The sequence below is a fragment of the Ascaphus truei genome, chromosome 3, assembly GCF_040206685.1.
Source record: "Ascaphus truei isolate aAscTru1 chromosome 3, aAscTru1.hap1, whole genome shotgun sequence".
NCBI lineage: Eukaryota > Metazoa > Chordata > Amphibia > Anura > Ascaphidae > Ascaphus > Ascaphus truei.
The window spans coordinates 74,612,485-74,638,495 of NC_134485.1; the positions used below are offsets into that span (position 1 = coordinate 74,612,485).

A 26,011-nucleotide genomic window follows, 5' to 3' on the forward strand; every position below is an offset into this window, starting at 1 on the left:
GGTTTTATTGAAAAATGTTTTAGAAATAGAAATGTACATCTATGTGCAGCTGCAATGTACTCGTAAATACATATACAGTTCTATCATGTACTAGCAATTTATTTTCAAGACAGTTTTCTAGGAAGAAACTGAACCATGCAGTGCTAGGAAATGAGGCTTTGCTTCTGTTCAGAAAGGAATTCAAATCCTTCCGTTTTACACAAAGCCTGGCAAACAGATCCTAATACCTTGGAACCCAGCTTTCCTGCTCCCACTCGGGTTCCTGCCCTGTGTTGGTCCTCCTTGCCTCTCCCCTATATGCTCTCGGTAGGTTTTGTTTGTGTTTGGGATGGGTGTCCTCCCCAGGCTGCTACGCACGCTCTAGTACCGAGGTTCTTGGTGAGTAGCGCGATATAAAACGTTTCAAACAAACCATTGATAAATGTATAGGGTGGCTCAGTAGCAGTAGATCGCAGGATCGGCCTGAGGCTTTGCGGGGCCCAAGGCGGCACGCCGGCAGCGGGGGCCCCCTGTAAAAAAGTCAAGGGTATTTACCTTGAGGAGCGGCCCTCCTCCTGCAGCGTCATGATGTCACGTTGCCATGGTAACGCACTGTCATATGACGTTGCGGCATCACGGCAACTTGAAGCTACAGGAGGCGGCCCACTTCATTAAAGTTAAGACCCCTCACACACACGGACAGAGACACACACAGACAGAGAGACAGAGACACCCAGACCCACAGAGACACACACCTCTCTCTGCCAGTCCGGGGGTCCCACACTCCCTCCTCCAGCTCCCCCCTTCGGTCGGGTGGAAGTTGTATTCCGGTGACGACAGGAGAAGGGAGACGGAGGACGGGGCCCCCCCAAAGGTGCTGGGCCCAAGGTGGCCGCCTTGCTCTAAGTAGATGAAACTTGTACAGTATCTAGGGGTTACTTCTGAAAAGAGGATATAGATATATATCTATCATCGCAATAACAGAAGTGGCAGGAGAGTTATACGTCTCCCACTAGACAGCATAGCTTGTAAATCTGTGGGGGAGGGATACAAAATCTCACACACACTGGCCTGTACATACCAAGAGGTGCTGCTCTATAAGAGCCCTTCAGGCACCGGAAGACTCCTTCCAGCCCAATCTGGGAGTCCCCTGCTGTCTGGAGGAGTGTTATGGAATAGCCCAGCTCTGGAAATGCTCATGGTAGTTTCCTTTGTTCGATTGCACTGTAGTAAAATGAAAGCGCGCAGTCACATGGCGCTATCTGTATCATGTTAAACATTTGATAGTTTGATTGACAGCAAAAATATACATCTCAACAATATCTAATGCAGGCAACAGAGCTAAAACGTATTTCCAAAGATTTTTTTTTTTTTTTTAATCCTACCTAAACCGGTGGGTTTTGTGGAGTTTATCGGTGGTCGTGTGAAGTCCGGGGACCCCCACGGTTCTTTTGTGCTGCTCTGACAGAAAAAAAAATTACAAATATGGCCGTGCACTACAAACATGGCTGCCAGGGTCACCAATAGAAATCTGCGATGTCATCTCTCGATGAGGTTACGGCTTTTCTATTGGCTGCCGGAACAAATCCTGACCCCGGTGACCAAAGTGCTAACCCATGGATTGCCAGATGGACCCCTATAAAATGGTCAGCTCGCAGCTCTCGAACCGGGGTTTCCAAATTGGGGGACCACCGATGCGCTCTACTGGACCCCCTGGTTCAGGTAAAAAATAAAAAATAATAATATTCTTAAAAGCAACAATCCAAGCGCCTTTTATTTTTATATCATTTACTTGCGGCCATGGGGGGTGCTGGTAGCTGCTCCGGTTGGATAGCAGGGTTCACGTAATGGCCGCTGTTCAAAGCTTCTGCGTCCTGCGGGCCAATAGGAAGCCGTGACATCATCCGGCTTCATCGGTCTGTTGGCCCACGTGACGCAGAGCTTTAAAAAGCAGAGAGATACCGGCACCCCCTTCGGAGGTTAATATCTCTGGAAACAGGGGGCCCTGTGTAAAAAAAAAAACAAAGCAACAAAAAACCAACCCATTAAGGCAGGAGTGCACAAACATTTTAGTCTACGCACCCTGCCTGCTCCCCACTCCCTTCCCTCCCCCCTTACCTGGTCACCGGCATTCTGATGTCACGTGACGCCGCTTTGTCATGGCGACGCGTCGCCAGAAGCCGTGGGAGACAAGGTAAGGGAACTTACAGAGGTCTTGCGCGTGATCCCCCGGCATTTCATTTAAATAGTTTGAGGAAGAGCGCGGGGCCTCTGTAAGCGCCGCAACCCCGCACAGAAAATCTCACCCCTGCTTTAAGGTAACGTTTCAAAGTGGTTTTTAAGGAAATACACAAAAGATGTAAATTTAAGCATCCAAGAAATTTAGTTTTCATACATAGTTTATAAAAAAAAAATGTGCACAGAATGACTTGATCAGGGTGGAAGGTGAATGTGACTTTTGATCAATGATTTTATATTAAACCGATAAATTGTGTGTGTTCATTTGACATTCAGTACAAACAGCACACTAAGAAAATATACTCGTTGTAGATATTTATGTGTATAGTGCAGCTCATCACTGAATGCAGATCTAGCATGCTAAAACCATCAACACTACAGCATTTAAAAGGGTTAACTGATTTCTGATTAGGACAGAATATATTTTCCAGCAAGAGACAAAAAGCCATTTTTTCTGGCAATACTTAAAAATCAGATATGCATGTGATGTCCTAATTACAGACACAAGAGAATCCAAATCCAGCAGCATGTATGTGTGCCATGCACATCAGAGGTGACTTATTTACAAACATGTACACTACACAAGGTAAAATATTCCCACGACAAGATTAAACTTGGAAAATATGACGAAGAGTAAAAGGCTTAAGCGATTAAGAAGACCATGTGCAAAGTGCAGACCTCTCAACTTATCCTTCTTGTAAAGGGGATATTTTCATTTATATTCGCAGACACCAGTGAATATAGATCACATGCTAAAATAAGGAAACAGGAGAGAGGTGTTGTAAGATTAAAACCACAAGGATGGTGGACAGAGGGAGACTAGGTACAGACACACCCAAAAATAATACATTCTGTTTTAGGTAAAAATTATTATCCACGTAAAATGTCTGAAGGTGCTGTGTAAGTAGTCCTCAGAGCTTGCACTTTTGGTGTTAGACCAGTAACTCAATAAAGGTATTATTTATACACGGTTATTTTTTATTTATTTTTACATAAATAGAATTTTTTTTTTTTAATCTGAAGGACAAGATGGGATAAACCCCAGAATTTCCACTGTCAGATCTCTTTAACCAATATATACTGACAGGATTGTTCCCAGAGGATTTGAGGAGCAGAGAGGCTGGAAACTAGAGGCCAGTGAGAATGACGCAAGTAGTTTGAATATTAATGGGAACGATCGTGAAGGAAATAATTATGGGACATCTTCAAATCAAGCAGCCTGCAAGAACAACGGCCACATGGATTTACTGGTAGGAGATCATGACAAATTAAATCTGATAGATTTATTTGACGCTGGTGCCCAGAATTATACAGGACATCAAGGTGAAGCAGTAGCAATGGATTATCTATATTGTGGAAATACCTTTGCCATTTCCTCTTAGAAGACTTGTGAGCAAACCGAGTTGCCTGGAATAGGTCTTAAAGTAGACCGGTGTATAGAAAATCTGGGAGGATAGGCAGAGTTGTAAAACAAATAATAATAATAATTTAGGAGGATAACCACTGCGGTTACCACAGGTCTTTAAATTTGGGACGGTCCTTTTACTTCGGAATATATTGCAGATGAGATTGAGAGAAAGTATGCTTTCCGGTCCATAGAACAGAACCCGCCGTGTTAGCGAGGACCGCCTGTACATCGGTAGGGTGCTGGACTCAGGCCGCTGGGCGATGAGGTAGCCAGGTTGTATAAAAATGGGCGCCAGAAACTTTTATAGTACAACAGTCATTTATTCGTGTCCCCAAACATATGGACCGTTAATCCATATATTGACACATTGCACTGTCGGATGTAAAAAAAAATGCCGCCCGTAGGCACTTAACTGGTGCTGCCCTCCTACTCCAGCGCCGCGCCGTCCCGTTGCGATGGCAACGCGATGCTGTGTGACATCACATTATTGGCCGGCAAGCACCAATCGCGCATGCGCACGAGCGTCCGGCAAGTATTGATCGCGCATGCGCACGAGTGGCAGGCAAGCGCTTATTGTGCATGCTGCCCCCAAATTCTGCCGCATTAGGCCCGGGTCTACTTGGAAATCCGCCACTGGTTGCACTTTATTTTACATCAGTCATACACGAATACTGTTATTCGAACAGTACAGTACAGATCTTGTTGCTTTACTGTGATGAGACCTGGGCCCAACCTCTTAATATTTGTGGAACCTATTTCCTCATTATTTTGTTAATACTAGGCCCATTGGGGATGCTAGCGGGCCCTGTACAATTAACCCAATACCTTTAGCCGTTATGGTTACTGCCAATTTCACTTCAGACTGAGAGGAATGTATATGCAGATCCATGGTTAGAGCCGATCCACCGGCATCCGGGACTCCTCTTTACTGAAGTCCCCTGATGCATGTTGTTTCATACTTAACATATATTTTGGAATCCCTTAGTCCTCGATAGGGATTCTAACAGACAAGGTTACTGTCCCTGTCAAGAACAAAGTGTGGGGGGGGGGGGGGGAGGAGGGGCGGAGAGGGGAGCTTGGTCTATTCCAGGGGGGCGCAAACTTTTTTCCCTGCGCCCCCTGACGGCTGTCCCCTCGCTCCCGCGCCCCCCCCAACTCCAACTTACCCGCGCTCCGGCGTAATGACGTCACGTTGCCATAGCAACGTGACGTCACATGACCTCGCAGCGTCATTTTGACGCCGCGTTGCCATGGCGCCGCAGGGAGGAAGCCGCCGGAGCCACGGTAAGTTAGGTTTACAGAGGCCCTGCAGCTCCCCCGGCACTTAATTTAAGTGCCTTCGGGAAGCGCGCGGGGCCTCTGTAAACCCCGCGCCCCCCGTCGGCAGTGTCGCGCCCCCCCTGGGGGTCGCGCCCCACAGTTTGCGCACCGCTGGTCTATTCTATTACCTTGAGAACAGGTTTCTACTCTTCCAGTGGCTCCTCTCCTCACATCCCCCTGGAACCTCACCTTCCAGAACCGACTCTCCCCCTTATATACCCCCATGTGCCTAAACCAACACTGCTAGTAACCCTTTATGACGGGGGGGGGGGGGGGGGAGGGGGAAATGTTTAATAGCTTTTCAAATCTAGGCCACGGAAAAAAAAAAAAAAAAAACTTCCATAAAGCACATTGGCCCATCTTCACTAAAAAGAGTGCTATACTTTAGCACGCCCTAACTCCCAATAAAGCGACTTGGAGTTAATATGCTACAGCTTAGCACCTTTTAGTGAATACGGCCCATTGTGCACAGAATACACAATACATAGGAGATTCACCAAACCCTGATACTGGTTATCACACCGGGATACCATGTTATCAGTGTAACGGTGATTCCCCCACCCGGTCGCAGATAGGAGCCATTACAGGGTGTATGGTGCATATACCTGCTGGCAACAGGAGGGCTGAGTCGTCCGCCGATGGTAGTGGGGACACCGGAACAGGCTTCTGGGGTTCATACCCCACATATCTCTTTAGCAGTGCAGCGCTTCCATCTGCCTTAGGCTCCAGGAACTGAAGGTGATCTCCCATGGTAGAACTTATTACCTCTCCCCCCAGTAAGGTCACGCACCAGGCAGGAGGTATATAACAACAGGAACGGTTTATTCACTCTGTACAGCACAGTTACACGGAAGTCTTCTGCCGGATGCAGTCTGTCAGGTCAGCTATCACTGAAGATGGTCCCTGGACAGTCACTACTGGCCAAGGGCACCCGCAGCCGTCCTAGCTCTTCCCCACTTTCCTAGCAGAGGCAGAGGTATGGTCCACACTCACTCTCCCCAGGAGGGAAGAGCACATGGGTAGGCCCCAATCTCAGGCTCCCTGTTGTGTGACCTGCCTTCCTAAGAGGGGAAGGACAACCTACTAACTTTAGGGCAGTCCGGCCCTTATGTACAGTCAGAAGTCGGGCACCTCGTTGTCCCAGCTACAACAGGATGTACCACCCCCCGCTGTCGCTCAAGTGCAGTACCAAAGGGGAGGGGGAAAACCCCATACCAACTACTGGCAACCGGATTGTACCAGGGATTACTGCCAGCCCAAGGGCAGAATAGTAGCCAGGGATGGCCCTGCTCCGTCATTCAAGTCAATGGCAGTTAACGGGATAACGGTGCGATAACCATAATTGCCGCTTAGTACATCCTGGTTACAGAGCATTGTGTTAAGTACGTTTTAGCCTTCAGGGAACCTCTCGCAAAACGACCATGTTCTAGCCAACAGATTAAAGTTCCAAATAGGGAGATTTTGAAGCAAAACAAGGCACATTTCTCAACTTCATTGAGGTCAGTGGATGAATTTTTATCCGAGAGAAAATCGAACACTTATACTTTCAAACTACGGATCCCGGAGACTCCCAATGAAGGAAGGAATTAGCCAGAATGATGCTGCAGCGATTCTGAAGTAATTACTGAAGAAGGAGTTAGAAAGCAGTTGTGGCCATTTTAAACAGACCATTAACAAAAAAACAACAACAAAAAAACCAAAATCTTTTATAGGCCTTTTAATAATTCTCTGAAGCAAAGGATGAAACGGGGAAAAGCACAGGAAAAACAAATTAATTTTTGGACAATAAACACGTAATCCTGCCCTGAACTATCCTGGGAACACTTTTTCCCCTCTCATCAAGGTAAGAGATTGATCGAGGGATTGAGGAGGTGAAATTACCAATTGATCTATTATGCCATCAATTAGACACTAGTCAATTCTCACTTATCGAGGCCTATGTGCAAAGATTATATTTGAAGGAGTACATATATTAGAAGAAAGGAAAATGCTTTGTGAAAAAAGGACGTTATTTAAAAGGACATTACATTTGAGTGAAACGCCGTTATCTATCTATATATAATAAAATTGAAATTTGTGAGTCTGGTGCTAGATGCGGCGAATCTGATTGGTCCTCAGCCTCTGGCCAATCAGATTGGTGGCTCTATGACGTCACCCAACTGCAACTCTCTTTTCCTCACCCGCAGCTCACCTTCCCCCTCGACCTCACCCAACTGACACACACACACACACACACACACACACACACACACACACACACACACACACACACACACACACTGTCCTCTTCACCCAGCTCACCTCCCCGCCGGCTCCCCCCCATCCATCACCCCCCCAGCTCACCTCCCCCCAGGGAATTCACCAGGCTCACCCGAGCCCCGGCCTGCAGCAGAATCCCCATCCGCCCCATCACACTCACCCTCGCCGCCCTGCACCGGCTCCCGGACGGAGGGGAAGCGCGGCGCGGCCCTCCTGCCCCAGCCGCCAACTCCAGGCTCCTCCCCCCTCGTCCCAACGAGGAACGGAGGGGAAGCGCGGCGCAGCCCTCCTAAACCAGCCGCCAACTCCACGCTCCTCCCCCCTCACTCCCAAAGAGAAACAGAGGGAAAGCGCGGCCCTCCTGCCCCAGCCTGCCACTCTTGCCCCCCTCCAACTTCCCGAGCCCACCTCCTGCCCCAGGCAGATGCCATGGAGATATCAGGGCCAGGAGGGGAACCGTCTGCCACCAGGAACCACCACCCACCCGGTCAAGGTAAGTCTCCCACCCACCCAGTCAGTCACCCACCCACTCAGTCAAAGTCACCCACTCAGTCAGTCACACACTCAGTCAGTCACCAACCCACCCACCCACTCACTCACCCACCCACCCACGTCAAAGTCACCCACCCAGTTACCCACCGACCCAGTCACGGTCCCACCCACCCACCCACCCAGTCACCGAACTCAGTCACCCACCACTCACCCATGCAGTCACCAACCAACCCATCCACCCAGTCAGTCAGTCAGTCACCCACCCAGTCAACCCAGTCAGTCACACACTGACCGACTGACACACACACTGACTGACCGACACACACACTGACTGACCGACACACACACTGACTGACCGACACACACACTGACTGACCGACACACACACACACACACACTGACTGACCGACACACACACTGACTGACCGACACACACACTGACTGACCGACACACACACACACACACTGACCGACACACATACACACACACTGACTGACCGACAAATACACACACACTGACTGACCGACACACACACACACACACACTGACTGACCGACACACACACACACACACTGACTGACCGACACACACACACACTGACTGACCAACACACATACACACTGACTGACCGACACACATACACACTGACTGACCGACACACACACACACACACTGACTGACCAACACACATACACACTGACTGACCGACACACACACACACACACACTGACTGACCGACACACACACACACACACTGACTGACCAACACACATACACACTGACTGACCGACACACACACAGACTGACTGACCGACACACACACACACTGACTGACCAACACACATACACACTGACTGACGGACACACACACACACTGACTGACCGACACACACACACACACACTGACTGACCAACACACATACACACTGACTGACCGACACACACACAGACTGACCGACACACACACACACACACTGACTCACACTGACTGACACACACACACTGACTGACACTGACTGGCACACACACACACACACACACAGACTGACACACACACAGACGGACCGACACACACACAGACTGACCGACACACACACACACACACACACACACTGACTCACACTGACTGGCATACACACACACACACACACACACACACTGACACACACACACTGTGACCCCACACACACACACACACACACTGACTGACACACACACACTGACACACACACACTGACTGACACACACACACACACTGACTGACACACACACACACACACACACACACACACACACACACACACACACACTGACTGACACACACACACACACTGTGACACACACACAGACTCACACTGACTCACACTGACTGGCACACACACACACACTGACTGACACACACACACACACACACTGACTGACACACACACACACACACACACACACTGACTGACACACACACACACACACTGACTGACACACACACACATTGACTGACACACTTCCCCCCTCAGTCAGCTCAGCTGACAAATACACAGGGGGAATCACAGCTGGCAACAGGGGGGGGGGGAATCGGAGATGTGAACTGGGGGGGGGGGGGGGACCAGAGCTGTGAATAGGGGGGTAACGGAGCTGTGAAGGGGGGGTATTGCTGTGAATGGGGGAGAAAGAGAGGGGGGAGACAGTGGAAGGGAGAGAGAGAGAGAGAGAGAGGGGAAGCCAGAACATTAAATCCCGGGCAGTGCCGGATATATAAGCTAGTTTAAATTAAATCCGAAATGCTAATAAGCCTTTTATAATCAGAAATGGTTTGTATGTTTGAACCTGAAAATGTATTCTATCATGGTAATACAAACACAGGCCTATCCATAACAAAGGCTGTACACAGAATCCATGACAGAAGCTGTCCTTGAAGTTCTAAATTCTAAATGTTTATATTCCCCAATGAGTAGATTCGGTGTGGGTAGCAACTATCTCGGGTGACTTAACCAATGGAAATTTGACATGCAGATCAGCACTGTTCAAAAGACCCATGTTAGCAGAGAAATGCCATATCCGCTAAAATGCTATATCCGCTGCATTATGGCAAAGATCCATCATACTCCATTTCAGAGAGAAAAGATAAACGCGTTCCACAAAATCCTACAAAGACGGTACATTGTGCAGATATTTCATTTGAAAAGAGAACTTAAGAATTACAAAGCAATTTCTCAGGATAAGAATTAAGGAACGTGTTCAATACAAACCTTTTCAGAGCATTAAAATGCAAACATATTTTGATACTGTCCCCATGTACTAAATCATTTTATGCTCTCTATCGTGATTCTCGCCTTTAGTTTTATGCAGTAACGAAATATATCTGGTTATGTGTTTTAGGTTTTGGGAGGGTGGGGTGGGGGGGGGAAACAAAAGTCTGCCATTTCATTTGTACATCAATGAATTTGCTGCATTATGATTCCATGATTATGAGTTCATGAATAGGGGTCGAAGCTGTCCTTTCTAAAGAGAGTCCTCAAACAATCTTTCATATAGAAGTATAAGTAGTATACAAAGTGATTACGGGAAGTAATTAATATGACCAAACACTCAGTTTATAATACCTTTATTTTTTATAGCGCTGTTGTCTCAATGGGACTCAAAGCTCTTCACAATTACAGCACAGAGGAAATTTGCTGACACACTCCCTGCCCCGATGAATTTACAATCTATGTTTTTGGTGCCTGAGGCACAGGGATATAAGGTGACAAGGAGCCAACACCGAGAATTGAACGAGGATCCCCTGCTTCAAACTCTGTGCCATTGTTGACAGAGTCAGTGTCTTTACTCACTGAGCCGCTACTTCTCCTATAGGAACTTCAATAGGGGTCCCTGAGCCTAAAGCGGCAGTGGCCAGCGGAGGGACGAGCCCTATAAAGTAGGGTCACCGGCACAGAAAAAGAAGTCTATTTTGAAGATAATTAATTACATAAAAATAGTACAAAATGGCGTCTGACGTTCCGAATAAGTTATGGTATTCTTAAAAATGGTTGCACCGCTTTCTTTCTGAGTGGGATCATTCTTAATATCATGATAAAACTTCTGTTTCCTCCATCTTGGTTTTAACCCGTCTCTTTCTCTTCATGGTGGAATCACTATGTCCTCGCATCCTGATGGAATCAACCATCCCGTTCTTCTCGCCCCTCTCATGTCGCCTACATTGTGGTGTTATCAAGATGTGCTAATAACAAATACGATCCGGCGCCTTAGGATAAATTAATAATAAATTAGCTTAACTGTTCCAGCCTCGTATGTTCTTCTTGTTTTTTGCTTATGTGTTTGTTTGTTGTGCTTTGGTAGGTGTGCTGTTTTGTTTTTTGTGTTCTGTTTCTTTATGTGGTGAGTTTGCATGTTGGTTGCATTTTGTCAGCAGTGTACACTATGATTTTCTTTTGTGTTAAAATCCCACATATCACGGGATGCATCTCTGCGGATTCATCGAGTTGTTTTGGAGGTGCAGGATTGAATTTCTTAATCCAGTTTATTCCTCCATTTGGAAGCCCATTGGACATTTGTATGGACTTATTCTAAGGCGACGGTTCGTATTTGTTATTTGTATTGTGCTTTGACCTTGTTCGGTCAGATTTGATGTCGGGCGGCCTCACCTTGTATATATGAGGTTTCTTTGTGTTTTTGATTTAACTAAATCACTACACTTCACATAATTTGTTTATTTAGCATAAGCACTTTTTGCAGCAGCAGCCATCCATAGAGGGGATACTCTTATATATCCACTGCTTGATACCTTATTACATTCGGTAAGCAGGTACCCCCACCTGAGTTGGAGTGTCCTACAGTTTTCATTTTTATGTATTTTATGTATTTTTAATGCTTTATTAAATGTGTTTGTAATTGGTCATCTGTTGTTCCCAGCGTCCGTCTTATGTTATATGTTTGTATGTATGCCTAACAGTATTACACTATGTTATGATTTTTTCCTTACATGTTCGTTCATCACATGTGGAGTATCCATTCCAGGAGAAACATCCACGCCACTGGTTGTATATTTATATTACTATTATTATATGTTACAATTTGTTAGTGCAGAGCGCCATTGATATATATTTTTGCAATAAGCACTTTTTGCACCACCTTTTTTTCATGAAGATGTGCTGCTCCTTCTCTCCCTTCTAGCTCTGACATGGTCTTAACACACGTTTCTCAGCCTAAACTGCGATATATTTATCCAGACAAACTACCCAGTCAACCATCTCAACTTAAGTATTATGTCGTAACACGGTATTTACATACAGTAAGTTGTACCGCTAAAATCATATGAACTGCCCACAACTCCATACATAGAATAACCAAATATGGCATATATACTGGAAGATTCCCAAAGCTTTCGTCATAGCATCTTCTCTCAGCTAAGACCACCGTTGTCAATAATTACTCAGTGTCAACCTAAACAAGGATGTTCAGGCAACTTAAAACCATCGTATAACCGGTCTATTCTGGTGGTTTGGAATAGGTCAACCACAACTCTTTCACTTAAAATACTTCACATGTAACTGAATGTTAAAATCAGATATAATATATATATTAAAAAAAAACCTATCAGACAGTATACTGTATACCTTGACACTCACTCACTCACTACAATATAATTATCGTTGAATTGGATTTCTTACAGGGGCCCTACGCTGACTGGGCCTTGGACAGCAGTCGCAGCTGTGTCCCCCTCCCCATCCATATAGAGATCATGGACAGAGCGCTAGATACTGCCATTAGTTGGTTAGTATATCAGAATTAGAACTATAACTCCCATGAGCCAATGCTGCTAAGTAAAGGGCTAAGTGGAGAATTTCAGGCAGGAAGTTGCAGGGAGCTGTCTAGGGACCAGTGCTTGGTTACCATAGCTCTAGGCCATTAATACATTCATTTATTTGAAATGTGATTACTTTACTAGGGAAAAGGAGATCAATACCTAATTTTCAATTTTTTCCTGGGTTACATTGTATACACGATACTCAGACAGGACCTTTCATTAAGCAAAATCAGTAATTACGGACATAATCAAATTATTATTAACTCCTTGGCTGCCAGCAAAACATTGCAAAGTAAAGCATGGTATGGAAGCTTCTTCTACCTGCAAAGGGGGCAAGCGTAAATAGCTGCAGCAAAAGAAAACCGCTGATCTCACCTCATTGATTCTCAAAAGGTCAAAGTATTTTTTCTTTATACTCATTTCACAGCTGCAGCTAGAATTATCAGGCCTGTGAAACACACGGCCCAAGAAGCTTTGTTTTGCACCCAGAGTTTGGCCGGCAGGGAGGGGAATGAGAGAGGAGGATGGGGGTGGGGGAACGAGAGGGTGGGGAGAGAGGGGGAGAGTTATAGTGATTATGCGAGTCAGTCAGGCTGTTGGCTACTTTCTTTCCTTTCCTTCTGCCCAGGGTTGCCACCACTCAAATGGTGCCGTGTTGCCATGACAACGGAAAGGCTACGTGTCATTAAAGCTTCACGTTACGCTACATGACGTCATCACGCGGCGCCGCATTGCCATGACAATGTCACGCCTCGGCGTCATAAGGCGCCCCGTTGTCATGGCAACTTGATGTCGCATGACGTCACCTAGCGTCCTGTTGTCATGGTAACGCAGCCATATTGACAGGAGTTGCAGGAGGAGATGCCGGGAGAAGAGCCTGAGGATGCCGCCGCCGAAGGTAAGCACTAAATGTAAAAATGTTATCTCCGGGTTAGCCTTCAGTAGAAGGTGGCAACCCTGCTTCCACCCCTCTGATGATGCAACCCGAGTCTTGCAGTCAGTTTAAAGAATCTACCCCCAGCCTATTCTGAGTTTCACGGGCCTGACCTGCACATAAATAACAAAAGCCCCAGTGTCATCAACAAAGGACGCAATCCAAAGAGTCATTTATACTAAAATAGCCAAACATATAGGGCATTAGTTCACAACCCTTAGAAAAGGGTCAGGCGACCCTTATGCAATCACGTGTCAAAGTTATATTGTAGTAGTCTTGAATGGTTCTCCCTATGCAATTTCATATAGAGGGAAGAGAAACAATATACAGTAGTGTAGTAGTTTTAAGGTAAAAGTTACACAGTGTTGGCGCAAACAAAAGCACAATGTGAGCCCTAATAGAAATGACTATTTCATATTTCTACTCCGCTCCGAAAGTTGAAAAATTTGAAAAATCCTGTTTATTTTTCTTTTAAATAAATTAGTTCTGTAGTATTAGCTAACACTGTCGGCATTGTTTTTAATGTACTGATCATCCATTTAGAAAGTCATATCCACTTCCTCTTTTGAAACTGGCTGACACCTTTTGCGTTCTGCACTTTGACAACAAAGTAACACAAAGAGATCTGTTGCTGTGTTCCAAACAGCAGACTGTCTATTAAACTGGAAGCTGTAACAATAATGGAGGAGGATGTGTCACTGCTGATCTCCTCATCTCCCTCTACCACCTGCCCTCTTGACCCCATTCCCTCCCATCTCCTAAAACCTCTTGCTCCTACTATAATCCCTACGCTCACACACATTTTTAACTCCTCCCTCTACTTTGGTACCTTTCCCTCCTCCTTCAAGCATGCAACAGTTATACCATTAATCAAAAACAGAAAGCTATACCCTACCTGTCTTTCTAACTATCAACCTGTCTCCCTCCTGCCTTTTGCCTCTAAACTCGTTGAATGTCTTGTATTTTCTCGGTTGCTCCATTTTCTCAACACCTATTCTCTCCTACACCCTCTACAATCTGGCTTCCGCACTGCTCACTCTCCTGAAACAGCCCTCACTAAAATAACTAAAGACCTCCATGCTGCCAAAGACAGGGGTCATTACACTCTGCTCATATTACTCGACCTCTCTGCAGCATTTGACACCGTGGACCACCCTCTTCTCCTTCACATTCTCCATACTCTTGGTATTCGTAACAAAGCTCTATTCTGGTTCTCCTCCTACCTCTCCCATCGTACTTTCAGTGTCTCTTTTGCCAACACCTCCTCCTCCTCTATCGATCTCTCTGTGGGGGTATCCCAGGGCTCTATCCTGGGACCTCTTCCCTTTTCTCTGTACACACTTTCTCTAGGTGACTTAATCACATCTCTTGGGTTTAAATATCTCGTCTATGGTGACGACACACAAATTTACTTTTCAACCCCTGACCTTACACCTGCTGTACAGACCAAAGTTTCTGAATGTCTCTCTGCGATATCATCCTGGATGGCCCTCCTCCGATTAAAACTTAACATGTCAAAAACAGAGCTCCTCATACTTCCTCCCAACCCTGACCCTACTACCTCCTTCCACATTACTGTTGGCAGTATTATCATTCACCCAGTAGCAAAAGCATGCTGCCTAGGGGGTCACACTCTAGTCCTCTCTCACATTCAAAACGTATCTAAAACCTGTTACTTTTTCCTCCACAATATTACAAAGATACGCCCTTTCCTCTGTTACCCGACTGCTAAAACGTTGACTCAGGCCCTCATTCTCTCCTGTCTCGGTTACTGTAACCTCCTGCTGTCTGGCCTTCCTGCCTCTCACCCCTACAATCTATCCTAAACGCTGCTGCCAGAATCACTCTACTGTTTTCTAAATCTGTCTCGGCGCCTCCCCTGCTGAAATCCCTCTCCTGGCTTCCTATCAAATCACGCATCTCGCACTCAATTCTCCTCCTCACTTTTAAAGCCTTACACTCTTCTGCCCCTCCTTACATCTCAGCCCTAATTTCCCGCTATGCACCATCCCGACTCTTACGTTCTGCTCAAGGATGTCTTCTCTCTTCCCCTTTGTATCTAAAGCCCTCTCCCGCCTTAAACCTTTCTCACTGACTGCCCCACACTTCTGGAGTGCCCTTCCCCTCAATACCTGACTAGAACCCTCTCTATCCACCTTTAAGACCCACTTGCTTAAAGAAGCATATGCGTAGCACCGTGGCTAATCCTATACACGATACATAAAGCTTGGCCCCCTGCAGATGCCCTCCTACTGTCTCTGTATGTTCTTCCTATCAATTAGATTGTAAGCTCTTCGGAGCAGGGACTCCTCTTCCACAATGTTACATTTATGTCTGAGGCACTATTCCCATGATCTGTTATTTGTATTATTTGTTATTTATATGATTGTCACGTGTATTACTACTGTGAAGCGCTATGTACACTAATGGCGCCATATAAAGACAGACATACATACATATACAGGCATACCCCACATTAACGTACGCAATGGGACCGGAGCATGTATATAAAGCGAAAATGTACTTAAAGTGAAGCACTCCCTTTTCCCCACTTATCGATGCATGTACTGTACTGCAATCGTCATATACGTGCATAACTGATGTAAATAAGGCATTTGTAACATGCTCTATAGTCTCCCCGCTTGCGCACAGCTTCGGTACAGGTAGGGAGCCGGTATTGCTGTTCAGGACGTGCTGACAGGCGCATGCGTGAGCTGCCGTTTGCCTATTGAGCGAGATGTACTTACTCGCGAGTGTACTTAAAGTGAGTGTACTTAAACCGGGGTATGCCTGTATAATGTGTTACACTTAATAATATAATGTTACATATGAGCTGCAGCATTTCACCGACTGCAGCATAGTCAGAATGCAGCCAATGCACACAAGCAGTATATTTACAGATTTAGAAAGAGGAGCACCAAACGATTGCCAGCTTAGGTAAGAATGTAGAATAATACATTGTCGCATGCTTTACATATAAAATAAAGGGGGGGGGGGATGTAGTATTGCTGCTTGAAGTTAACTTTTTCAGTTATTTGCAGGGCAACCGACCGGGGGGAGTCCAGCAGAACAAGTGTCCCGGGCCCAACTTTTACGTCCAGCTGCCTGGCCTCTTGTTGCTACCGCCAGGCCCCGGCTATTCCCACCTGCTGCTGCCTCTTCCTATGCTGAGCCTCTCTCTCCCCCGCCAGTGCGGGAAGAGGCTGCAGCAGCTGGGGAGAGCCGGGCCTGGCGGTGGCAACCAGAGGTAAGTGGGAATTATATTTGGGGGGGGGGGGGGAGCTAGTAATTGTATTTGTGGGGGGGTCGGGGGGTGTTTGTATTTGGGTGTGTGTAGTGGTGTCTGTATCCAGGGGGTGTAGGGTGTATAGGGAGTATTGTATATGTATTGAGGGGGTGGGGGGATTATATGGGTATTGCGGGGAATTGTATGTGTGGTCAGGTGAGGAGGGCGGATCGAGGGTGTTATTGAGTGATAGCAGAGGTGGGGGAGGAGAGAGGGGGTGTAAGAGCGTGAGGGGGAAGAGTGAGAGACAGAGATGGAAGAAAAAAAAACAGGTGTGAAAGGGGAGGGGGGCTTGCTAAGCTGCCGAAATGGGGTGCCGCCAACAACAGAAGGGGGTGGGGGGCCCTCTGGCAAAGCTCTAGTGGTGGGCCTGCCTGTTCGGGTTTTGCTGCTGCTTTTCTTTACAAATGTATCAGTTCTGAGGCTATGCATCCATGATTCTTGGGCCAAAACCAGGTGTAACAAAAAGGCACACAACTTAGCGAAGAAAAAATACATTTTGCTTGTGAAGGGATTGTTACATTATTTAAATCTGTTGAGTTTTTTTTGTCCGTGTTTTACAGCTTAGACACAGATACAAAGCCCTCTAATATGAAGACATTTACTACGTTGCTAGGGCAAACATTTACAAGGGAAAATAACCTCAACTGAGTTTGCACTTTGTAAACACCAGGCTAAATAACGTCAGGACAGAAATCGATGAGAATCAATCATTTCTATAACATTGACCTTCAAATCACAAAATGTACAAGCCAAATTAAACTCTATGACTAGCTGGACAAAGTCTACATTGATGATTCTTAACCAGGGCGTTAGGATAACAGCAGTTTAATTAACTTTGGCCATGAAAAACGGAGTAACAAAAAACGTAGAGGTATAAAAATCAAAGTAATATGAAAGCACAATTAAAATAATTTTTTTTTTTTTAAATAATGGCACACTTAAAAATTTTTTTTAAAAAAGTAACGGGTGTGCCTGTTGGATCTCGAATACGAGCTGTGTGCATTGCCATGCAAAAAAATTGATACTGCTGTACGTATATGCAACAGTGAAGGAGGTCACTCTGCAGTCCCGGATCCCTGTGATTTAATGCACATGCTTTCTTTATACTGTAAATCAAGGAGTGCCCCTGTATATTACCTTTCCTAACGTCCCACAGACAGGAGAGGAAATCTGAAGAAGTGATGGGAAATAAAGAAAGCGCCAAAGAGGGACGGTAATCAATCACAGAAATGTGTAAGGTAACATTTTCCTCCCCATCGCCCGCACACTGGGTAAGCGTGCGCTATAGGGCTACTTTCTGCCAGCCACCCTGACGTGATGGCACCTTTACTTGCCCAACTCAGCAGGGGACAATCAGTTTTAGGTGCGCCCTCAACATTTAGGATGGTCAAACATATCTTGGAAGTGAAACTATTATGTTATCATTTATTTATAAAGTGCCAACATAGTCACAATATGGAAACAGAATTACATTGATTTATTTATAACATGTATACACACACACATAAATGCATACACGCAAAGACAGAAGGACATACCAAACAACAACACAATACCCCTGTATGAAAGAGCTGCTGCAGATTTGCATATGTGGTGGATAAAAAAAAGTACAAAGATGGCCGCTGGGCCATAGGGAAACGATGGTGCGGCTTTCTATTGGATGCCAGTGCACAGCTAACGCTGGCTGCCATATTAACCTCCCAAAGTATTCTTGTCAGGACCATTTTAAATCTAGACCCCAGTGCCAAATAAAGCAAAAATAAAAAAATAAAAAAAATAAAACAATTGGAGCCTCTCGAGAGAAGGTCCTCAGGGCAGTGCTGCTTGATCAAACTTCTTTCACTGCAATCCTATTGGCGGAAGGTTGTTTTTTTACGCACACAGCGGCATGTGCAGTATGAGAATTTCCCTTCCTTGCATCTTTAGTCGTTCCTTTTTCAAGTGTAATCTTGAGGTCTGAGCAAGTTCTAAGGCAGCAATCTCCCATGCATTTTTTTTGACCACACTATTCCCGAGACACATACCAGTGAAAATACCACTGAATCTGCCCCATCATGGAAACAAAACGGTGATTCAAATCTTCTGCGTCACGCGAGCCAATAGGAAGCTTCAATGTCATCTGCTCCGGCTTTCTATTGGACAGCCATTTAACACTCCTTCAGAAACCCAGATGACACTGGTACCTTCTCTGGTAAGTATCTCAGAAATCAGGGGGGGTGGGGGGGGTCTGGAGCCGAAAATAATGTGGTTCAGCTCCAGAGGACCCGTTGGTTTCCACCCTATAAACAAAAGGGATTAAGGTAGAGAGGGAGATAACATGGTCTGCCTTAGGCCTGGGACATAGAGGAGCAAACAGCGCTGAGCCGCGCTCCTGCTCTGCCTCGCCTGCTCCAAAATGCTGCTTTTTCCTGTCCTTGCAGGGGAGGCAGTGAGCGCGCTCAGGGGGCGGAGGCGGGGTGGGGGCGGAGCAAAGGCGGAGCGGAGGCGTGCCAGGAGGCGGAGCGGGAGACGTGGCTAGTCCCTCGCTCCCATTGGATGTGAGCGGTCACGTGACTGCTCACATCGCTTCCCCGAGCGGCAAATTTGAAACCTGCCTGTCTCGGCAAAGTTTCTCAGCCTCCGCACGCATCAGCGCGCATGCGGAGGGGGAAACTATAACAGCGCTGATGACAGATGCAGGGGCTTTGTGCATCTGCTCAGCGCGGCTCAGCCCGCCTCAGCGAGCTTAAAACTCACCATGTCCCAGGCCTTAGAAACTGCTACCCAGCATACCAAATACTGATCAGATCTGACCCACACAATGGCGGAGGGAATACTGAACGGTCAGAAATAGGTTACTAGAACCGTAACCTTGATACCCAAGTAAGTCAAAGGGAAAACATGCTTACTCCTTCCTCTCTGATCTTCAGTTTGCGCTTTTCTTCTACCGCTGCTTTTTTCTGCCCTTCTCTTATCCTCTGTTCCTCCAGTTTCTTCCATCGCTCTTCAATTTGTCTTTCATACTGTACTTTTGACCTTCTTTCTTTCTCCAGGATCTGTTGCTCTCTGGCAGCTGAAAGAGAAAAGGGAAGAACATACTGATTGAAACCAGCCTGTATCCTAGATTATACAGATACACCACTATTATTTATTTGTAAAAGTACTGTCCTGTATTCCCCTGTGTTTTTCTTAGGTGTTATGCTGCAATCTAGTGGTAGTTCTAGGAATTGATTTGCAGGAAATAAAAATATCACCTGTGAGCACATTCACGTCTCAGACAGGTCTGCAACCTGCTTTTCCCCATTATCTCTTAGCACAGTGGTGCACAAGATTTTTTTTTGGGGGGGGCGGGGGAGGGGAGTGGGGGGTTCGGTGGTTAGAGGCCCCGTGCTCTTCCCCGAGGCATTTAAATGAAATGCAGAGGGACTGTGTGAGGCCTCTAACTCACTTATAGTGATTCAGCCAACTTCGGGGCGAAGCATCGCCGTGGAAACGCGGCATAAAATAACGCCATAGGGTTATGCCTGCCCCATTACATGGCTTTTCCAGCACAGCCTGGGTTAAAGAGCATAGGCAGTAAACCCACTCAATCACTGTATGCCAAGAGGTAATGGGGAAAGGCAGGTTTGTGGCCCTGTCTGAGACTGAATGTGCACACAAGTGGTATTTTTATTGAATGTACCCTTGTAGAAGACTGATCTATACGAGTTGTAAATTAATTCTTCGTGGTGGGTAAAAAAGTGACAACCCTCCACCGTACAGTATACAGCATGTTTAAAACGAATGTGAAACAAAATGTGGTGCTCATTTGCATCTCATTACCCAGAATCCCTGGCTGCAGTGAAAGCACTGTATGCTAAGAGAGGGGTGCGCAAATTTCTGTTGCTGCGTCTCCCTGCCTGCTCTCCCCCCCCCTACCTGTGTGCCGATGTCAAATGACGACGTGGGGTCATGTGATGTGACGTTACATAACCCGCTTCGTCATTTGACGCCTGTCGTCATGGCAACGTGGCGTCAAATGATGCGGGGACACATGACGTCACATGACCTTGCTGCGTCATTTGACAACGGCACACAGGTAGGGGGGGGTGCAAGCCCTGGGGGGAGAGCAGGCAGGGGGACGCAGCAACAGAAATTTGTGCACCCCTGTCTTAGCATACAGTGCTTCTACTGCAGCCAGGGATTCTGGGTAACGAGATGCAAAGGAGCACCACCTTTTGTTCCACATCCGTTTTAAACATGCTGTATACTGTACGGTTGAGGGTTGTCACTTTTTTACCCACCACGAAGAATTCATTTAGAACTCGTGTAGATCAGTCTTCTACAAGGGTACATTCAATAAAAATACCACTTGTGCACACATTCAGTCTCAGACAGGGCCACAAACCTGTCTTTCCCCATTATCTCTTAGCATATAATGAGTGGGTGAGTAAGTAGGTTTACTGCCTATGCTCTTTAACCCAGGCTGTGCTGAAAAGCTGTGTAATGGGGCAGGCCTACGCTTATAGGGATCCATATTAAAATGGATACGAAGCAAAAAGTGGCAGTGCTCATGTGCACGTTATTACCCAGAATCCCTGTCTGCAGTGACAGCATTGCATGCTCGGAGATAATGGGGAAAGGCAGTCGGAGACATATGAATGTGATCATAAGTGGTGTTTTTAGTTGCTGTACACTGTACGGTGGAGAATTGGTGTCACTTTTTATATCACAATAACAGTGTGTGTCTGGTTGTAGATACTACTGAACATAAATCTATGCGGCTATTTTATATTTATTTCATAGTAGGACAGATAAATTGCTACATTCTGAACTGCTAGTTAAGCAAGGTTGTCCTTTTGTTTTAATCTATCTTTTCCCGCTAGAGCCCAGCAAAGGCAATTATTTTCCACATCCATTTTCCAACCTATTTTTGGTTAACGGACCCCAAGTGAAATTCTGAGTAACCCCAAACCATCACGAATAGCAACTCTGTGATCAGATGCATTCTAAATTCTTCTGTATTTGATACCATTTTCAAATGACCAGGAAATTGCAGGGAACCCTGTAGGGAGGCCCGGGGAACCCAAGGTTTCCTAGGAACCCTGGTTGAAAAACCCTGATTTAGACAATTCATAGGCATGACTTGTATGTTGCATCAATGCTTTAAATCTTCTAGCCATGCTCCAGCTGCTAATGTTTTAATAAAGGAAGTATCTATTTACCCAGCAGCCGACTCCTTCCTTATTTAGCTCATTTAGCAGTGATGGTTAGGGTAAGAGTTAAACTGGCATATTGGGGTTATTGTAAAGGCATTTGGGCTAGTGTAAGACTGATCAAAGCTCCTTATTTACCTGGCTGGCTGTTCTAAACAAGGCTAAAAAAAGTGCCTTATTTACCCAGCTCACTGGGTAAATATCCTCTACCTTTGATAAATGCTTTGAAGTTCAAAACATCACACACAGTCTTCATATATGAAACAGGGTCAAGGTTTAACCATTTGTTTAGTTGTACAGTGACACATGCAATGAGGACACAATAGATACAGTATCATGCAGAAGGAAGGGTCTATAAAGTCCCATCTGGGACCCAACTAAACAAATGGTAATTACATGTTAAATAGCGTCTCTTAGAAATAAGCATTATTTAACATTTAATGTTTCCAGGATCAAGCTTGAGGGTTTTTACAATCCTTACCTAATTTGTGATCACATTGTCTATGGAACCTTAAATGAAAAGTAATCATGATGCTCCGTTAGTCAAACAGCTAAATGTTAAGTACAATAAAACATTCACTTTTGAAAGGGCACACAAGTAAAATGTTTAACACTAAAAAGGACCGATATATATATATCTCTATATATATATATATAGATATATCTATATATATATATATCTATATATATATAGATATATCTATATATATATATACACACACATATACCACAATTATTAAGGTTATGGTGGGTAAAAAAAGTGACAAAACCCCTCCACAGTAAAGCATAAAGCAACTGTAAATATTCCTGTATGTTCATTTGCATGTCTTAGAAAAGGTGACACTGTGTACTCATTTGCATGTCATTTCCCAGAATCCCTTGCTGCAGTGGAAGCGCTGTGTGCTGGGCGATAATGGGGAAAGATAGGGTTGCAGACCTGTCTAAGACATGCAAATGAACATACAGGAATATTTACAGTTGCTATATTATATATATACAACTGTACTTAGGGCTTTACAAGAGAGACAATACAGTACAGGGAATTATAGTACATATTGCAACTAATAAGATCAGACAATAGGAAAAGAAATCCCTGCCCCAGAGAGCTTACAATCTAAGTGGTTTGATGTGAAACTTACAGAGACAGCAGGTGAGGGAAGAAGTGCAGCAGATGACAGCTGTTGGTAGGAGCGAGTGTGGGGCAGCAGCCATGAGTCTAGGCTAATGAAATCCTTCATTTAAGGGGTGAGTTTTAAGGTTGGTCTTAGAGGTGGGAAGAGAAGATGGTTGCCGTAAATGGAGTGAGGGAGTATTACAGATAAGGGGCACTGTAGGAAAAGGTGTAAGGTGAGAAAGCAGTAGAAGTAAAAGGGGTGGAAAGGAGACAGTTGTGGGGGGGAGCGCAGGAGACGAGCAGGGGCATAGCGAGAGATCAGAGCTGATATGTAGGGAGGAGCAGATGAGTGGGGAGCCTTGAAAGAAAGGAGGAGAACTTTGTGGGTGATCCAAAACGTGATGAAAAGCCAGGAGAGGGATTTAAGGAGGATATGAGCAGACACTGTTTTGGGAGAAAGTGATATTATTCTCGCAGCAGAATTGTGGATACATTGCAAAGGAGAAAGATGTCAGGCAGGGAGGCCTGTTAGTAGTGTGTTACAATAATCCAGATGGGAGAGGATAAGGACATGCATAAGCGTTTTAGCAGTAGCGCGACAGAGGAAAGAGCAGATCTTGGCAATATTATGGAGGAAGAAGCCACAAGTTTTAGCCATGCCGTGAACATGAATGGAGCAGGAAAAGGAGAAGTCAAATGTCACTCCAAGGCAAGGTCCTTTGGTGACAGGATAGATGGTAGAACTATTAACGGTGATGGAAAAAGGGGATATTAGGCCAGGTTTAGGGGAGGGGGAATATAAGGAGCTGAGTATTAGCCATATTAAGTTTAGGGCGGTGGAGCGCCATCCACGAGGAAATATCCAGGAGGCAATCAGAGACTTGGGACTGGATTGCAGGTGTGAGGGTTGGGATCGATAGATACACCTGCATGGAGATGATACCCAGGGCCAAAAGAGTTGAGGTCATTAAATGATAGTGTGTAGAGAGAGAAAGGGAGAGGTCTCAGAACAGAGCCCCGCGGTACAGAGCCCCGAGGTACACCAACAGACAGATCAAGGCATGTTGGCAACAGGAACAGGTAGGAAAATGAGGCAGTGCACTGCCAAAGGGAACAGAAGGAGGCTCACGGCATGCAGCATCAAAAAGTATTTATTCCATAAAAAGTGGACCAAATGTCCCCCCTAAGTCACAGAAGGGGTCCACCAACGCGTTTCGGGCAGTATGCCCTTTCTCAAGGTCTACACCAAGGTCTACACTGCCTCCTTTTCCTACCTGTTTCTGCTGCTTACCTGGGAGATCGCACGCCTAAGAATACATGTGGTTGGACACTCCAGGAGAATATAAGTGAGTGTTACTTATGGGTCGCTGTACCCTTTTTTTCTCCTTTACAATGGGACTCTGGTCTGTACTACTCATATATGGTGCCGCTGGCATTAGGTACTAGTCCCCTAACCCTATTAGGGCTATTTATGACATATGTTTATATGGAAGGAGTTCATACCAACTGCAGTTCTTTATATTAAAAACAGGACTTGTTTTTTCTGACGCACTGGCTTTCTACATAATGTTGGCAACAGAGACCAAAAATGTGTGATGAGAAAGGTTTACAATATGAAGCAGAAGAAAGTGATCAACTGCATCGAAGGCAAGAGAGATTAAACAGGATTAGTAGAGAAATGTGACCATGGGATTTGGCCTCATGTAGATCATTGGCCACTGTAGTGAGCACAGCCTCTGTTGAGTGAGCTGTACGAAACCCAGATTGTAAAGTGTCCATGAGGGCATGGGAATTATGAAAGTTGATCATACAGAAGAGCACAAGACATTCTAGGAGTTTGGGGACAAAAAGGCAGGAGGGATACAGGTCGGTAGTTGGTAAAGCACTAGGGTTTAGGATTTCTTTTAGAACAGGTGTGACCACAGCATGCTTAATGGAGGTGGGGAAAATGCCAGAGGACTGGAAGGAATTAAGATATGGATGAGAGGGGACGAAGATGGGAGTAAGAGTTCTGATAAGGTGTGAGGGGATGGGATCGAGAGGGCATGTGGTAGGGGGAGAAGAGAAAATCATTTTAGAAACATCCAACTCTGTAACAGGAGAAAAGAAGTCAAGAGTGGAAGGAGGTTTAGGTAGAAGCGGACGGGAAGGGGACAGAAGGAATCTATGATACGGTTCATGGCGAGGCACCCAATTCAACTACAAAATAAAAATTATTTGCCAGGTAGGTTTGCGTCTTTAATGTCGGTTCTTACAATGCTTATTTTGCTATAATCCAGATCATGACTTTAAAACAGGTGCATTTTAAATAAAAACAGTTTAGATTTGGCAGGGATGTATACATGTAAATAGCAGCATGTGTTTTTTGGGGGTAATATTTTCTTTAATTACCTGAATCAGGGTGTCCCCTGGAACTTATTCATGTTCCCCCTTCCCCACCAACCTCCAGGGATACCCTGATTCATTTGTTATTTAGCTTATATCCCACTGGACAAGAATACTTGTCTGGTGGGCACAAAATTGGCATTTGGGTCAGTCCTTCTCTAGCGGCTAATAGAGAACCACAACGTATTGGGGAGATCATGTTGCAGTCCTCTATTGGTGACCCTCTCTGGCCATATTTGTAGTTTTGTTGTGTTCCAAGACAGCACAAAAAAAATACCTCGTGAGCTGGTTGTTACGTGGAGGCTGAGGGGACCACAGATTAGGTACAGAGATTGCTTCCTTAATGTTCTTCTATTTAAAGCAAAACACTTCTCAACTTTAAACTAGAGAAGGCAAAAAGATGAAAAGTTTAATATATCCACAGGATGGGGGGAAAATATCAGTGCTACTATAGCGTGCAGTCTACTTCTACTGTTCTACTATAGCGTGCAGTCTACTTCTACTGTTCTACTATAGCGCGCAGTCTACTTCTATTGTTCTACTATAGCGTGCAGTCTACTTCTACTGTTCTACTATAGCGTGCAGTCTACTTCTACTGTTCTACTATAGCGTGC

General features: G+C 45.5%; 1 protein-coding gene across 11 annotated transcripts in view; it reads right to left on the reverse strand.

The window, feature by feature from the left end:
- MAP7D2 (MAP7 domain containing 2) overlaps positions 1–26,011 on the reverse strand; it is a 124,956-nt gene that overhangs the window by 38,242 nt on the left and 60,703 nt on the right. For 10 of the 11 annotated variants that reach the window (XM_075594314.1, XM_075594313.1, XM_075594309.1 and 7 more), the window contains exon 3: positions 19,613–19,776. In XM_075594314.1, the coding sequence (XP_075450429.1) occupies positions 19,613–19,776 (164 nt within the window). Of the gene's footprint in view, positions 1–19,612; positions 19,777–22,379; positions 22,409–26,011 lie in introns of all 11 variants that reach the window. The other variant, XM_075594311.1, reaches the window with a different exon arrangement.